This window comes from Rhinopithecus roxellana, chromosome 10 (assembly GCF_007565055.1).
Source record: "Rhinopithecus roxellana isolate Shanxi Qingling chromosome 10, ASM756505v1, whole genome shotgun sequence".
Lineage (NCBI taxonomy): Eukaryota > Metazoa > Chordata > Mammalia > Primates > Cercopithecidae > Rhinopithecus > Rhinopithecus roxellana.
The window spans coordinates 72,123,907-72,139,664 of NC_044558.1; the positions used below are offsets into that span (position 1 = coordinate 72,123,907).

The window sequence follows — 15,758 nt, forward strand, 5'->3', positions numbered from 1 at the left end:
CCCACAACTGATTGCATTAATAAGCCCAGTGTTAGGTAACCTCTGCTCTTGTTTAACAGAGAACAGCTCTCTTTGGTTACCAAGTTTGTTATTATATCTTGAATTTTTAAATTTCATGTACTGTAAAGTTGTACTGAATATAATAAAACTAGGATAGTAACATGATTGTTATTTTCTGATTGTTAGACTATGCACAGTGATCTTATACCAGAAGATGGTGCTGTAAGATTATCTGCAAAAAAAAATGTGACTTCTCAATAACTGCATTTGAAATTTATGAAATTAATAGAAGTTTAGTGTTGCAAAGAACTATAGAGATAATATGACAGCCTTTGATTACAACTTAAAAATAGCTGTAAAGTTCAAATCCATTGTTTTTACAATTATTTTATTCTTATTTTACTTTTTTGTAGAGAACAGTCTCTACAAAAAAAAGAGTTGCCCAGGCTGGTCTTTAACTCCTGGCCTCAAGTGATCCTCCCACCTCAAACCCCCAAAGTGCTGGGATTATAGGCATGAACCACTGTGCTTGGCCAGATTTACTGTTTTTTTACTTACCTATTACCTATTTAAATATGATTCATAAATACTTTAATAGTTTCTCCCTTTCCCTTTTTCTTTTTTTTTTCTGTGACATGTTCTAAACTACCTAGAGATGTAGTTATGGGGGTTGGAATAATTTCTAAACTTTCAAACCTTTTTTTCTTCTGCACATTAATGACTATGAAAAAAATACAAGATGATTGGTTGTACATTAATTCAGCAGGTATAATTTACTTCACACCTGTGTTACAAACAACCCTATTCTTGCTCCTTGGAACATACTCAGATTTGCTTCATTTTCAAATATTATTATTATACTTAGGATTGTCGAGATGGTCCTACAAAATTTATTAATTTTTAATTCCTTTTCTCATATATTTTTATTTTTCTTGATCTCTATATCTATAGCAAACATTGTCTTGGTTTTTTTCCTGCCAGTTCTACAGTTTCTAGCACAGGTCTTAAATTTTAGAAATTTAGCAATATAACTGAGTTACTTATAAGCGCTTTCCAAACTGTTTTATACAGATTCACGACTGTTGCTTCATGGTTCTTAACCCATCTACAGCCACAATACAAATTTAGGACAAAGGTCATAGTTTAAGTTATTTATTTGTTTTGCTGTCACCTGGTTCTTACCACTCATGGCTGTTCATTTCCAACTTGATGTATTATAGTTATGTATATTAAAAAGTTAAAATAGGACCAGGTATGGTGGCTCAACGCCTGTAATTCCAAGACTTTGGAAGGCCGAGGTGGGCAGATCACTTGAGGCCAGGAGTGTGAGACCAGTCTGACCAACACGGTGAAACCCCATCTCTACTAAAAATAGAAAAAATTAGCTGTGCATAGTGGTGCATGCCTGTATTCCCAGCTACTTGGGAGGCTGGGACAGAATCGCTTGAACCAGGGAGCAGTGAGCTGATATCACGCCACTGCACTCCAGCCTGAGCGACAGAGCTACAGTGTGAGTGAGACTCTTTGTCTCAAAAGAAAAAAATAAAAATAAAAAAATTTACATTCAAATACTTTAATAATTAATAATTATTTAATTAAATAAATATTTAATTTAATTTAAAATTAATTTAATTCTTTTTAAAAAGCATATAATTTTTAATCTCATAATTGTATATTTGTTAGACAATGAATAACATTGATTAAATTATTATGTTCTATTTTGCATAATCATATTTGCAGTGTTGAATCCCTATTAGGGTATTTCTTTTCTCTCCTTCTAAAAAATATATTACTGTATTTCTTAACCTTTTCCTGTTTATTAGAGAAAAACCAAAGAGTATAAATTAGACATGGTGGGAATCTTTTCTTTGTTTGTTTACTTTGCCCTTTTCAAATTTCTGTATGTTACTTTGTATTTTTTTGTCTGTTTGCTCCACCTACTGAGGGCAGGATGTGGCTTTTGTACAGCTTTTTATTAAGAATATTTAGCATGGTGTCTGATATAAAGTAGCAACTTGATAGATAATTGCTAGCAAAGGAGAGTCAGATGAAGGTTTTAGAAACTAGGCCATTAATGAATTATTGAAAAATACTGGAAAAGAGAATACTTTGTGTGAAGTAGTTACAATGTTTTTACATATTTGTAAGATGTATGTGATAGAAGACTTTTCTTGTGTTAGTACATAGCTTATGAGAGCAGAATAATAACAATGTACATCTTGCCAAAGGACTTTTTAAAGTGAAGTAACTAATCTTTGGGAATTGATGAGTTCCCACTTTCTTGTTGGATGCTCTTTAATTTTATATGTATGTATAGGACAGGCTGATAATGATAGTCCATTCATTTTCAAAGCATGCTTAATTTAAAAAATGAAACTAATTGATCTTAATGTAACATACATGTATTTGGTCATAGGTTCACTAAATTTTGTAAAATTAGAACATTTTCTGTTTTAAATGTTATGAAACTAAATTATGCTTATAAATATTCAAAAAATTCATTGTAGAATAAAAAGACAGATCTCCTCTTGACATATCTCTCCACACTTTCATGCCTCCACCCAGAGTGACACTATAAACTTGGCTGTGTGTTCTTTGGACCTTTTAAAAAGTATATTTTGAGGCTGGATGCAGTGGCTCATGCATGTAATCCCAGCACTTTGGGAGGCCGAGGCAGGTGAATCACTTGAGGTCAGGAGCTCGAGACCAGCCTGGCTAATATGGTGAAACCCCATCTCTACTAAAAACACAAAAGTTAGCCAGACATGGTGGCAGGTGCCTGTAATTCCGGCTACTCGGGAGCCTGAGACATGAGAATCACTTGAACCCAGAAAGTGGAGGTTGCAGTGAGCTGAGATTGTGCCACTGCACTCCAGCCTGGGCGACAGAGTGAGACTCCATCTCCAAAAAAAAAAAAGAAAAAGTATTTTGAAACAAGCATATGTGTGTATTAGCATTTAGATATAGGATTCTTTTATACATTTTCAGCTTGCTTTTTTCATTTAGTAAATATATAGTTGACTGACTTCTATGTCATTACACATAATCACATTTTTAATGTATGTATGATGTGGAGAATGGATGATTTTATTTTCTTTTTTTGTGTGTACTTAGTTTGGATATGTAGTTGTATGGCTGAAAATATATTTTAAATTTTGTATTTTCTTGACTATACTACTGGTGTGATTAAAAATCTTTTCTTATAATTTGTAGCCATTTCTGTTTCTTCTTTTGTGAATGGCTGCTTGCCCATATCCTTTGCCCACTTCTTGGTTTTCTCTTTCTTATTCACTTGAACTCCTTTTATATGTAATGCCTCTTTATTAAACTCATTTCTCATAGCTTTTCATTGGTTGTCTTGGATAGTCTAGGTTATATCATTAGCAGACAATACTAGCGTTATCTCTTCTTTTCCAAATAGTTTTCTAATAGGACTTTTTTCTTTAAGGTTTTTTTTCCCTTTTTATTTTTTTCCTAAGACTGCACTGGCCTCTTAATTTTGTCTTTCATTGATTTTCTTTGAATAGATACATTTCTTGTAGGATATATATTCAAATATATATATTTGATTTATATTGATTTTTAAAATTTATATATATATCTATATTTCTCTGTATATTTGAATAGATAGAATCACTTGAAGACTTTAACGTGGTATTGTACAAGGGCTCCACCAGTTCTGCCTGTTGAAAGTGTTGCTGGTTTTTGTCCTTGTGTAATTGATATTTTTCTTTTCAGATCCTAAGAATGTTTCCTTAACATACTCAATGACTTATTTCTAAGAGTTATCTTTTCAAATTGTTTCCTTAAGTAAAACTTGTTTTAGTCGTTTTCCAGATTAAAAAAAATTCTGATTATAATTACTGTTTACTGTGTTCTAAGAAATTTCACACAAGGATAATACAATTGTAGCAGATCAATTTAAGTATGTGGATTTTTTTTTTTTCATGAATTCTGGCCTTCTCTTTTTTGAAGGATAGATTGTTGATATCATCACTGAATTTACTATAAATTATACAGTAGCTTATAACAATGTTTCTCAAACTGTGTCAAAGGATCAATTTTTAAAAAATTTTCAGTATGTTATGAACCAATACTTTTGTAAAAGATAGATTGCTAGAAAAATAAGTAGACATAAAACTATTCTATTAACTTGCTGTAAAAATTTCTAAATCTTACTCTTAATTTCTGTACTTAATTACTTAATCTTATTGAGGACATAGAAAAAATTTACATATTAGCACACTATGTGAACTGCACTATGAAGAATACTGGTTTTTACTTTGGATAGTTTAAAAGAGTCACATAGATCTAAAAGGCCCAGTATTCAATTCTACCCCTTCCAACACCAGGTTCTCACTGGACTCAGTTACTTGCGTCCTTAAGTATTTAACTTTGGGTTTTCAAATAACAAGTTTTGAGCATTAAAACAAACATTACATTCAGTATCTGAAAAAGCATTAAATTCAGTACCTGCTTTATTTTAAAAAAACAAAATACAAATTGATGGATTATTGGTATAATATTTTTATCTTATTTCAAAAGGCAGCATTGTGCTTAATGGCTAAACAGGAGCTTTCCAGTTAAAATGAAGATAAGGATATCTGTTAATATTACCATAACTTTTTTTTTTTTTTTTTTTTTTTTGGGAGACAGGGTCTCATTCTGTCACCCACACTGGAGTGGAGTGATGTGATCTTGGCTCACTGCAAACATTCACCTCCCAGACTCGAGTGATCCTCCCACCTCAACCTTCCAAGTGGCTGGGACCACAGGCGTGTACCACCATGCGTGGCTAATATTTTATACTTTTGGTACAGGGTTTCACCATATTGCCCAGGCTGGTCTCGAACTCCTGAACTCAAGTGATGTGTCTGCCTAGGCCTCCCAAAGTGCCGGGATTACAGGCGTGAGCCACTGTGCCTGGCACCGTAACTATTAAGTAATATTTAAATAGCGGTTCTCAGCATGGAGGAATAACAAGCTCCCATATTAGACAAGTGAAAGAAATAGGTATAAAAAATTAGATAGGATGTAAAATTATTATTTGCGTGACATATTTATATCCCTGAAAAACTTCAACCTATTAAAACTACTATAAACGTTAAGGATATGTAGTTAATTTGGCTGGGTTGAAAATTAAAATACAGAAATTGCTGCTTTTAAAAGGAGAGTCAAACTGTTTACTGTGCTGGCTGACTCCAGGAGTTCTTTCTTAAGTAACCTAGTATGGTCTCCTCCTGAAAACAGTGTTGATATGCCAATTAGTTGATATCCAAGAATAGGAAAATACTTTTGCTAGCAGGGTTGTAATTCTGATAGCAAAACTTACAGTCATTAAAATGGGTTGGGTGGATGTGTCAGCTCTTCCATAGTATGAGAGGCATCAGGAGACTAGGGTCTCTTTCTTGGAGTGCAGTCGTAATATTGCCAAAGATGCCAGTCCTAGCTTGCCTACCTCTGGGATGGTGAGAGTTTATGGGACTGCATACATCTGCTAGACTGGACCCAGTTATTTTCCTTAGCAAATCTTCTTTGACTTTGTATGTCATTCATGGTGCCTCTTTACAGAATTCTTTGCTTGCATTTTCTAATGTACAAGTAGCAACCTTTTAGAAGATAAAATGGAATCCTCTCAAAAGAGATAGTATACATAGGAAGAAACTTGAAAGAAATTGGCAGTATATATGTATATACACACATATTATATATATATTTTAAATGTAATAAGATAAATGAACACTTAAATAAGTAGGAAGACATACTATGTTTTTGGATAGGAAAATCCATCATAAAAAGGCCAGTTGTCTGTGAGAATTTTTTACTACAAGTAGACACAAAGCTCATAAATTTCTGCTGCTTTGTTCATTTTCCCCACTCCCTCTGCAGCCTTAATTTTTGTCAATCATACTGTTTTTTAGTGTTTAACTTTAGTTGTGTATGCATTTTTTAACTTGATTTATCAATTTCAGAATGATCTATTTGAACTGCCAATTATAAAAGTTAAGCAAATCAATCTGAGAATAATAGCCATCATGGTAAAAAAATAATGATAGCTTTACCATGTGTCAGGTGCTATTCCAAGCACTTTAAATTTATATATTAACAATTTTAATCATCAACAACTCTGACGTAAGCACAGACATAGGTACCAAAACTATCTTAAGATAAGGATACAGTTACTTTCGCTTTCTTTCCTGACTTACTAGTTTTATCACTGCCACATACAACTTCCTTTTGTTATCTTCTCTTTTACTGGACAGCCTTTCTCACATTTAGGGTTGGAAATGTCACTGGATATTGTGAGGAGTTTGCATTTCTCTTTGTGGCTTTGTAATGGTTACTGTGGGTTACTGTAATATCTTTTGAATGTTTTTATCAACAGAATGATATGACAACTGTACGACTACAATGGGGAGATATACTTATGCCATTGCTTAAAAAATACAAACTGAACATCACATGGGGTGATCAAGATCTATTGAATATCATGTTTTTTCATAACCCAGGTAGTTATTCCTTTTATTTGCATTAAAAAATCACAGATAATACTGAGTGAAAACGGAAAACATGCACTTATCTGATTCTGTCTTATATTAATGATTATTGCTATTTATGTTTAAGACAGAGTAAAACTTTTCTTGAATTTTGCTTTAATTGGAAGAGATCTAAATGCTAAACATTTTTCATTCATTCTTACTTGTAAGAGCTGTATTTTTTAACTAAAAGTTTTGCATAATGTTACATTTGTGGAATTAGGGGTATTTGCTTCATTGTCTGGTCTTTTCTTTATGTAGAAAGCCTTTTTGTTTTTCCGTGTCATTGGAATTATCGACCAGATCATTGTATATATGGAAGCAATTGCCAAGAAGCAGAAGAAGAAGGAATCTTTATTCTTCATGGGAACAGAGGTGTTTACCATGACGATAAGCAACCAGCATTTAGAGCTGTTTATGAAGCACTAAGAAATGTAAGATTTGCCTTTTCTGTTTTTTTAACTTTGTGTTTGAAAATACTTTCAAGCTAATGGTTAGTTTACAAAAATAGTACAAAGAATTTTTATACACCCTCAGCCTCATCTGTTACTAACATTTTGCCTTATTTGCTTTGTCATTGATTCTCTCTACAATTTTTTTCTGAAAATAATGTAGTTGTTTTTTCAGAAAACTTAAATTTGATTGTAAGTTGCATACATTAAGTTCTTTTACCCCTAAAAGCTTCGGTTTTTTTTTTAAACTAAGAATAAGGACATTCTCTTATTAACCACAGTACATATATCAAGCTAGAAAATTTAATACTGATGGAATACATTAATCTGCCATCCATATGGCTTTACTCTCTTTGATCTAGTTTCTCAGTCTTTGTCTTATATGACATTGGCATATTTCGACAATAGAGCCTTTTCACCCCCCCCCTTTTTTTTTTATTAGAATGTTCTTCATTTTGGCCTAATATTTCCTTACAATTAGGTTCAGGATATACATGTCTGCTCAGAATACTCTATAGGTGGTGAGATGTCCTTCTCAGGCTCTCATAGTCATAGTCCCCTTTGTCTGTCCCTTGCTGCTGATGTTGATTTTGATCAGTCAGTCAAAATGTCATTAATTGTCTCCACAGTGTAGTTATTTTTCCTCTTATAAGCAGCCAATGGGGAGAACCTTTTAAAATCATGTAAATACTCTGCTTCTCATTAAAATTTTCCTACAAGATTTAGCATCTGTTGTTGGTTCTTGCTCAAAACAATCTTCACTATGTTATTTGCAAATTGATGATTGTTCAATACTAGCACTCCTTCCACATACATCATTTGACACTTGGCATGCATCTGTAAGGAAGAGCTCTCCCTTTTGCACATATATTGACGTTTATATAATCAGTATGAGCCCTTTGATACTTATTTTCTCCAGTGATTTATAATTCATTATTTCCTTGTGATTATGTTGATGCTAAAGTTGTTCCAGATATGGCCACTGGGAGCCCCATTGGCTACTTCTTGTGCCCCTTTGACATGTGCTCATGACTTTTTTTGAGTACCTCCTTTATTTTCTGTTCCAACAAAATATTCCAGGTTTATTTTATACTTTCCCTGCCCTACCCTTGAAATTAGTCATCTGTCAAAGGAGCTCTGCTTCCCTTTGGTAGGCTCTGGATGTTAGGCATGTTTATTGCTACCGTGGTCTCATTGCTTCTGAGCTTTTTCAGTGGCAGAGCTAGGAAGTATAAGCATGCACACATGATGTTATGTGTTCACACCTGATTCTTTAACTCCAGGTCATTCTTCCAAGGCTCTTCCTTGCTTTCTTTTACTCTATATTTTATCTCGTTTCTTCCACAGTTAGAATCCTGACTTCTATCAATAACACATTTTCTCATTTGCTTAATCCTACAATTATTTAAAATAATTTCAGAAATGTTCCATTCATACCATTGTCTCCACCCCCAAACCAACTTACTAAAAATGGCTTAGGATTTGTTTTCAGTCCTTCCTCTTCCTCTCCTCTGCTCCCAGACAAGGGTGTGTACTCAATACTGTATTCATAAGTTACTTGGATTGGTTCTTTTTTTCTGCTCTTTCAGTGTGATTATTTTATTCATTTGAAATACAGTTGGATTCATTTGTTTCCGTATGCTTTCAGTTTTAGTTTTTTTTCCACTATCTTTGTTGATATAATTGCATTTTTTGTTGGGGGATATTAATATACTTCACAAAGTCAGAATTACATAAGAGTTTACTCACCTGTAACCTGTTGTCTTAGCCCTTTCATCCTAACTGCCCCCTACCTCTATAGGGTACCAATTTCATTGTTTTCTGGTTTATCCTTCCTGTGTTTTTAATAAGATGAGCAGATGTGTGTATGTTTTGTAATTTCCATTTTTTTACACAAAAGGTAGTTTAGTGTATATCTCCCTTCATTCTTTGCTTTTTATACTTAAAATATTCTGGAGATATTTTTCTCTCTCTCTTTTTTTTTTTTAAAAACAACTGTATGGTACTGTATTTTATGTATGTACCAGAGTTTATTCAACCATTCTCTATGTTTGGACATTTTGGTAGTTTCCAGTAGCTTGAATTATAAATAATGCAACAATGTACAGTTAGCTGTGTCATATATATATTTGTATTGTTGGAAGGTGAGTCTTCATGGTAAATTCCTCGAAGTGGGATTATTGGATTGAAATTATTACTTGTGTTCCTCCATAGGGATTGTTTGTATTCCTGCCAATGATTTATGAGACAGTCTGTTCCCCACATCCTCATCAACAGAGTATAGTATCAAGCTTTTAAAGTTTTGTCATTCTGATGGGTGAGAAATTGAATCTTAGTGTAGTTTTAATTTGCATTTCTCTTTTGAGTGAAGTTTAATCTTTTTATATATTTATGAACTATTTTTATATGTTTCTGGGGGGTGAATTTTCTTTTAAATATTTCACCTATTCTTCTATAGGTTTTTAAAAAATAACTAATGAAACATAATTTATATGCTGCAAAGTTCACCCATTTCAAAAATATAATTCAGTTGTACAACCATCATTATTACCATGAGGGCATTTGGGCTTTGTCGCCCTCTCCTTCCTTTAATTGTTAAAAGTTCTTTGTATGTTAGGAATATTAGTACTTTTCCTGTGATACATATTGTGAATATTTTTCTACCAATTTGACTTATTGTATTTGATGCCATTCAGTTTGTATAATATTTTTCATGTAATAAGTTTATCAAATTTTTTTTTCTTTTAATTAACAACTGGGTCTTGGTCTGTCACCCAGGCTGGAGTGCAGTGGCACAGTCATGACTCATTGTAACCTCTGTCCCCTGGACTCAAGCGATCCTCCTACCTCAGCCTCCTAAGTAGCTGGCACTACAGGCACGTTCCACCACACTCAGCTAACTTAAGTATTTTTTATGGAGATGGGGGTGTTGCTGTGTTTCTCAGGCTGGTCTTGAATTACTGGGCTTAAGCAATCTGCCAGCATCAGCCTCCATAGTGGCTGAGATTACAGGCATGTATCACCCAGGCTGGCGTGCAGTAGTGCGATCACAGCTTACTGCAGCCTCGACCTTCTGGGTTCAGTTGATTCTCTCACCTCACCCTCCCGAATATCTGGGACTATAGGTGCATGTCACAGGCTTGGCTAAGTTTTGTATTTTTTGTAGAGATGAGGTTTTGCCATGTTGCTCAGGCTTGTCTTGAATTCCTGGGCTCAAGCAATCCTTCTACCTTGGCCTCCCAAAGTGCTGGGTTTGCTGGGATAACTCACCACGCCTAGCCTAACACCTTTTTTTTTTGTTTGTTTTTTTGTTTAAAGTCGTTATCTGAAAGCTTTTTCCAATCTACACTTGGGTTACAGAACAGGTTATAGAATAATTCCTCCATATGCTGTTTCATTTGTTACATTCAGACCTTTGCTCTGTTTGGAATTTACTCTTTTGTATTGGGTTAGGAATGGATACTATTTGACTTTTTTCTAAATGGCTATCCTTTTGTCTCAACACCATTTACTTAAAAAATCTATCTTTGGCTGGGTGCACTGGCTTATATCTGTAATCCTAGCACTTTGGGAGGCCAAGGTGGGCAAGCTCAGGAATTCAAGACCAACTCAGGCAACTCCTTCAGCCCAGCAGTTTGAGATCAGCCTGGGCAACATAGTGAGACTTTGTCTCTAAAAAACAAAATAAAATAAAAGGCTGTCTTTAACCAAAAGATTTGAGATACTGACATTATCATAAATTCCATTTATTTTTCATTTTTTATTTTTGATTTTATTTTATTTATTTATTTATTTATTTATTTATTTATTTATTTATTTTTATTATACTTTAAGTTCTAGGGTACATGTGCATAACGTGCAGGTTTGTTACATATGTATACTTATGCCATGTTGGTGTGCTGCACCCATCAACTAGTCAGCACCCATCAATTCATCATTTATATCATGTACAACGCCCCAGTGCAATCCCTCCCTCCTCCCCCCTCCCCATGATAGGCCCCAGTGTGTGATGTTCCCCTTCCCGAGTCCAAGTGATCTCATTGTTCAGTTCCCACCTATGAGTGAGAACATGCGGTGTTTGGTTTTCTGTTCTTGTGATAGTTTGCTAAGAATGATGGTTTCCAGCTGCATCCATGTCCCTACAAAGGACGCAAACTCATCCTTTTTTATGGCTGCATAGTATTCCATGGTGTATATGTGCCACATTGTCTTAATCCAGTCTGTCACAGATGGACATTTGGGTTGATTCCAAGTCTTTGCTATTGTGAATAGTGCCGCAATAAACATACGTGTGCATGTGTCTTTGTAGTAGAATAATTTATAATCCTTTGGGTATATACCCAGTAGTGGGATGGCTGGGTCATATGGTACATCTAGTTCTAGATCCTTGAGGAATTGCCATACTGTTTTCCATAATGGTTGAACTAGTTTACAGTCCCACCAACAGTGTAAAAGTGTTCCTATTTCTCCACATCCTCTCCAACACCTGTTGTTTCCTGACTTCTTAATGATTGCCGTTCTAACTGGTGTGAGATGGTATCTCATTGTGGTTTTGATTTGCATTTCTCTGATGGTGAGTGATGATGAGCATTTTTTCATGTGTCTGTTGGCTGTATGCATGTCTTCTTTTGAGAAATGTCTGTTCATATCCTTTGCCCACTTTTTGATGGGGTTGTTTGTTTTTTTCTTGTATATTTGTTTGAGTTCTTTGTAGATTCTGGATATTAGCCCTTTGTCAGATGAGTAGATTGCAAAAATTTTCTCCCATTCTGTAGGTTGCCTGTTCACTCTGATGGTAGTTTCTTTTGCTGTGCAGAAGCTCTTTAGTTGAATTAGATCCCATTTGTCAATTTTGGCTTTTGCTGCCGTTGCTTTTGGAGTTTTAGACATGAAGTCCTTGCCCATGCCTATGTCCTGAATGGTACTACCTAGGTTTTCTTCTAGGGTTTTTATGGTATTAGGTCTAACATTTAAGTCTCTAATCCATCTTGAATTAATCTTCGTATAAGGAGTAAGGAAAGGATCCAGTTTCAGCTTTCTACTTATGGCTAGCCAATTTTCCCAGCACCATTTATTAAATAGGGAATCCTTTCCCCATTTCTTGTTTCTCTCAGGTTTGTCAAAGATCAGATGGCTGTAGATGTGTGGTATTATTTCTGAGGACTCTGTTCTGTTCCATTGGTCTATAGCTCTGTTTTGGTACCAGTACCATGCTGTTTTGGTTACTGTAGCCTTGTAGTATAGTTTGAAATCAGGTAGCGTGACGCCTCCAGCTTTGTCCTTTTGACTTAGGATTGTCTTGGCAATGCGGGCTCTTTTTTGGTTCCATATGAACTTTAAAGCAGTTTTTTCCAATTCTGTGAAGAAACTCATTGGTAGCTTGATGGGGATGGCATTGAATCTATAAATAACCTTGGGCAGTATGGCCATTTTCACGATATTGATTCTTCCTATCCATGAGCATGGTATGTTCTTCCATTTGTTTGTGTCCTCTTTTATTTCACTGAGCAGTGGTTTGTAGTTCTCCTTGAAGAGGTCCTTTACATCCCTTGTAAGCTGGATTCCTAGGTATTTTATTCTCTTTGAAGCAATTGTGAATGGAAGTTCATTCCTGATTTGGCTCTCTGCTTGTCTGTTACTGGTGTATAAGAATGCTTGTGATTTTTGCACATTACTTTTGTATCCTGAGACTTTGCTGAAGTTGCTTATCAGCTTAAGGAGATTTTGGGCTGAGACAATGGGGTTTTCTAAATATACAATCATGTCATCTGCAAACAGGGACAATTTGACTTCTTCTTTTCCTAACTGGATACCCTTTATTTCTTTCTCTTGCCCGATTGCCCTAGCCAGAACTTCCAACACTATGTTGAATAGGAGTGGTGAGAGAGGGCATCCCTGTCTTGTGCCAGTTTTCAAAGGGAATTTTTCCAGTTTTTGCCCATTCAGAATGATATTAGCTGTGGGTTTGTCATAAATAGCTCTTATTATTTTGAGGTACGTTCCATCAATACCGAATTTATTGAGCATTTTTAGCATGAAGGGCTGTTGAATTTTGTCAAAAGTCTTTTCTGCATCTATTGAGATAATCATGTGGTTCTTGTCTTTGGTTCTGTTTATATGCTGGATTACGTTTATTGATTTGCGAATGTTGAACCAGCCTTGCATCCCAGGGATGAAGCCCACTTGATCATGGTGGATAAGCTTTTTGATGTGCTGCTGAATCCGGTTTGCCAGTATTTTATTGAGAATTTTTGCATCGATGTTCATCAGGGATATTGGTCTAAAATTCTCTTTTTTTGTTGTGTCTCTGCCGGGCTTTGGTATCAGGATGATGTTGGCCTCATAAAATGAGTTAGGGAGGATTCCCTCTTTTTCTATTGATTGGAATAGTTTCAGAAGGAATGGTACCAGCTCCTCCTTGTACCTCTGGTAGAATTCAGCTGTGAATCCATCTGGTCCTGGACTTTTTTTGGTGGGTAGGCTATTAATTGTTGCCTCAATTTCATAGCCTGCTATTGGTCTATTCAGGGATTCAACTTCTTCCTGGTTTAGTCTTGGGAGAGTGTAAGTGTCCAGGAAATTATCCATTTCTTCTAGATTTTCTAGTTGATTTGCGTAAAGGCGTTTATAGTATTCTCTGATGGTTGTTTGTATTTCTGTGGGGTCGGTGGTGATATACCCTTTATCATTTTTTATTGCGTCTGTTTGATTCCTCTCTCTTTTCTTCTTTATTAGTCTTGCTAGCGGTCTGTCAATTTTGTTGATCTTTTCAAAACACCAACTCCTGGATTCATTGATTTTTTGGAGGGTTTTTGTGTCTCTATCTCCTTCAGTTCTGCTCTGATCTTTGTTATTTCTTGCCTTCTGCTAGCTTTTGAATGTGTTTGCTCTTGCCTCTCTAGTTCTTTTAATTGTGATGTTAGAGTGTCAATTTTAGATCTTTCCTGCTTTCTCTTGTGGGCATTTAGTGCTGTAAATTTCCCTCTACACACTGCTTTAAATGTGTCCCAGAGATTCTGGTATGTTGTATCTTTGTTCTCACTGGTTTCAAAGAACATCTTTATTTCTGCTTTCATTTCGTTATGTACCCAGTAGTGATTCAGGAGCAGGTTGTTCAGTTTCCATGTAGTTGAGCGGTTTTGATTGAGTTTCTTAGTCCTGAGTTCTAGTTTGATTGCACTGTGGTCTGAGAGACAGTTTGTTATAATTTCTGTTCTTTTCCATTTGCTGAGGAGTGCTTTACTTCCAATTATGTGGTCAATTTTGGAATAAGTGCGATGTGGTGCTGAGAAGAATGTATATTCTGTGGATTTGGTGTGGAGAGTTCTATAGATGTCTATTAGGTCCGCTTGGTGCAGAGATGAGTTCAATTCCTGGATATCCTTGTTAACTTTCTGTCTCGTTGATCTGTCTAATGTTGACAGTGGAGTGTTGAAGTCTCCCATTATTATTGTATGGGAGTCTAAGTCTCTTTGTAAGTCTCTAAGGACTTGCTTTATGAATCTGGGTGCTCCTGTATTGGGTGCATATATATTTAGGAGGGTTAGCTCTTCCTGTTGAATTGATCCCTTTACCATTATGTAATGGCCTTCTTTGTCTCTTTTGATCTTTGATGGTTTAAAGTCTGTTTTATCAGAGACAAGGATTACAACCCTTGCTTTTTTTTGTTCCCCATTTGCTTGGTAGATCTTCCTCCATCCCTTTATTTTGAGCCTATGTATGTCTCTGCATGTGAGATGGGTCTCCTGAATACAGCAGACTGATGGGTCTTGACTCTTTATCCAGTTTGCCAGTCTGTGTCTTTTAATTGGAGCATTTAGTCCAATAACATTTAAGGTTAATATTGTTATGTGTGAACTTGATCCTGCCATTATGATATTAACTGGTTATTTTGCTCAGTTAGTTGATGCAGTTTCTTCCTAGCCTCGATGGTCTTTACATTTTAGCATGTTTTTGCAATGGCTGGTACCGGTTGTTCCTTTCCATGTTTAGGGCTTCCTTCAGGGTCTCTTGTAAGGCAGGCCTGGTGGTGACAAAATCTCTAAGCATTTGCTTATCTGTAAAGGATTTTATTTCTCTTTCACTTATGAAACTTAGTTTGGCTGGATATGAAATTCTGGGTTGAAAATTCTTTAAGAACGTTGAATATTGGCCCCCACTCTCTTCTGGCTTGTAGAGTTTCTGCCGAGAGATCTGCTGTTAGTCTGATGGGCTTCCCTTTGTGGGTAACCCGACCTTTCTCTCTGGCTGCCCTTAAGATTTTTTCCTTCATTTCAACTTTGGTGAATCTGGCAATTATGTGTCTTGGAGTTGCTCTTCTCGAGGAGTATCTTTGTGGCGTTCTCTGTATTTCCTGAATTTGAATGTTGTCCTGCCCTACTAGGTTGGGGAAGTTCTCCTGGATGATATCCTGAAGAGTGTTTTCCAACTTGGTTCCATTTTCCCCCTCACTTTCAGGCACCCCAATCAGACGTAGATTTGGTCTTTTTACATAATCCCATACTTCTTGCAGGCTTTGTTCATTTCTTTTTCTTCTTTTTTCTTTTGGTTTCTCTTCTCGCTTCATTTCATTCATTTGATCCTCAATCGCTGATACTCTTTCTTCCAGTTGATCGAGTCAGTTACTGAAGCTTGTGCATTTGTCACGTATTTCTCGTGTCATGGTTTTCATCTCTGTCATTTCGTTTATGATCTTCTCTGCATTAATTAGTCTAGGTGTCAATTCTTCCACTCTTTTTTCAAGATTTTTAGTTTCTTTGCGCTGGGTACG

At 35.6% G+C, this 15,758-nt stretch overlaps 1 protein-coding gene across 3 annotated transcripts in view; it reads left to right on the forward strand.

Moving 5' to 3' along the window:
* GXYLT1 (glucoside xylosyltransferase 1) overlaps nucleotides 1-15,758 on the forward strand; it is a 78,669-nt gene that overhangs the window by 37,571 nt on the left and 25,340 nt on the right. For all 3 annotated transcript variants that reach the window (XR_004059714.1, XM_010376179.2, XM_010376178.2), the window contains 2 exons: nucleotides 6,386-6,509; nucleotides 6,798-6,970. Coding sequence is in view for 2 of the 3 variants with exons in the window: in XM_010376179.2 (XP_010374481.1) it covers nucleotides 6,386-6,509; nucleotides 6,798-6,970 (297 nt within the window). In the remaining variant the exon portion in view is untranslated. The remainder of the gene's footprint in view (nucleotides 1-6,385; nucleotides 6,510-6,797; nucleotides 6,971-15,758) is intronic.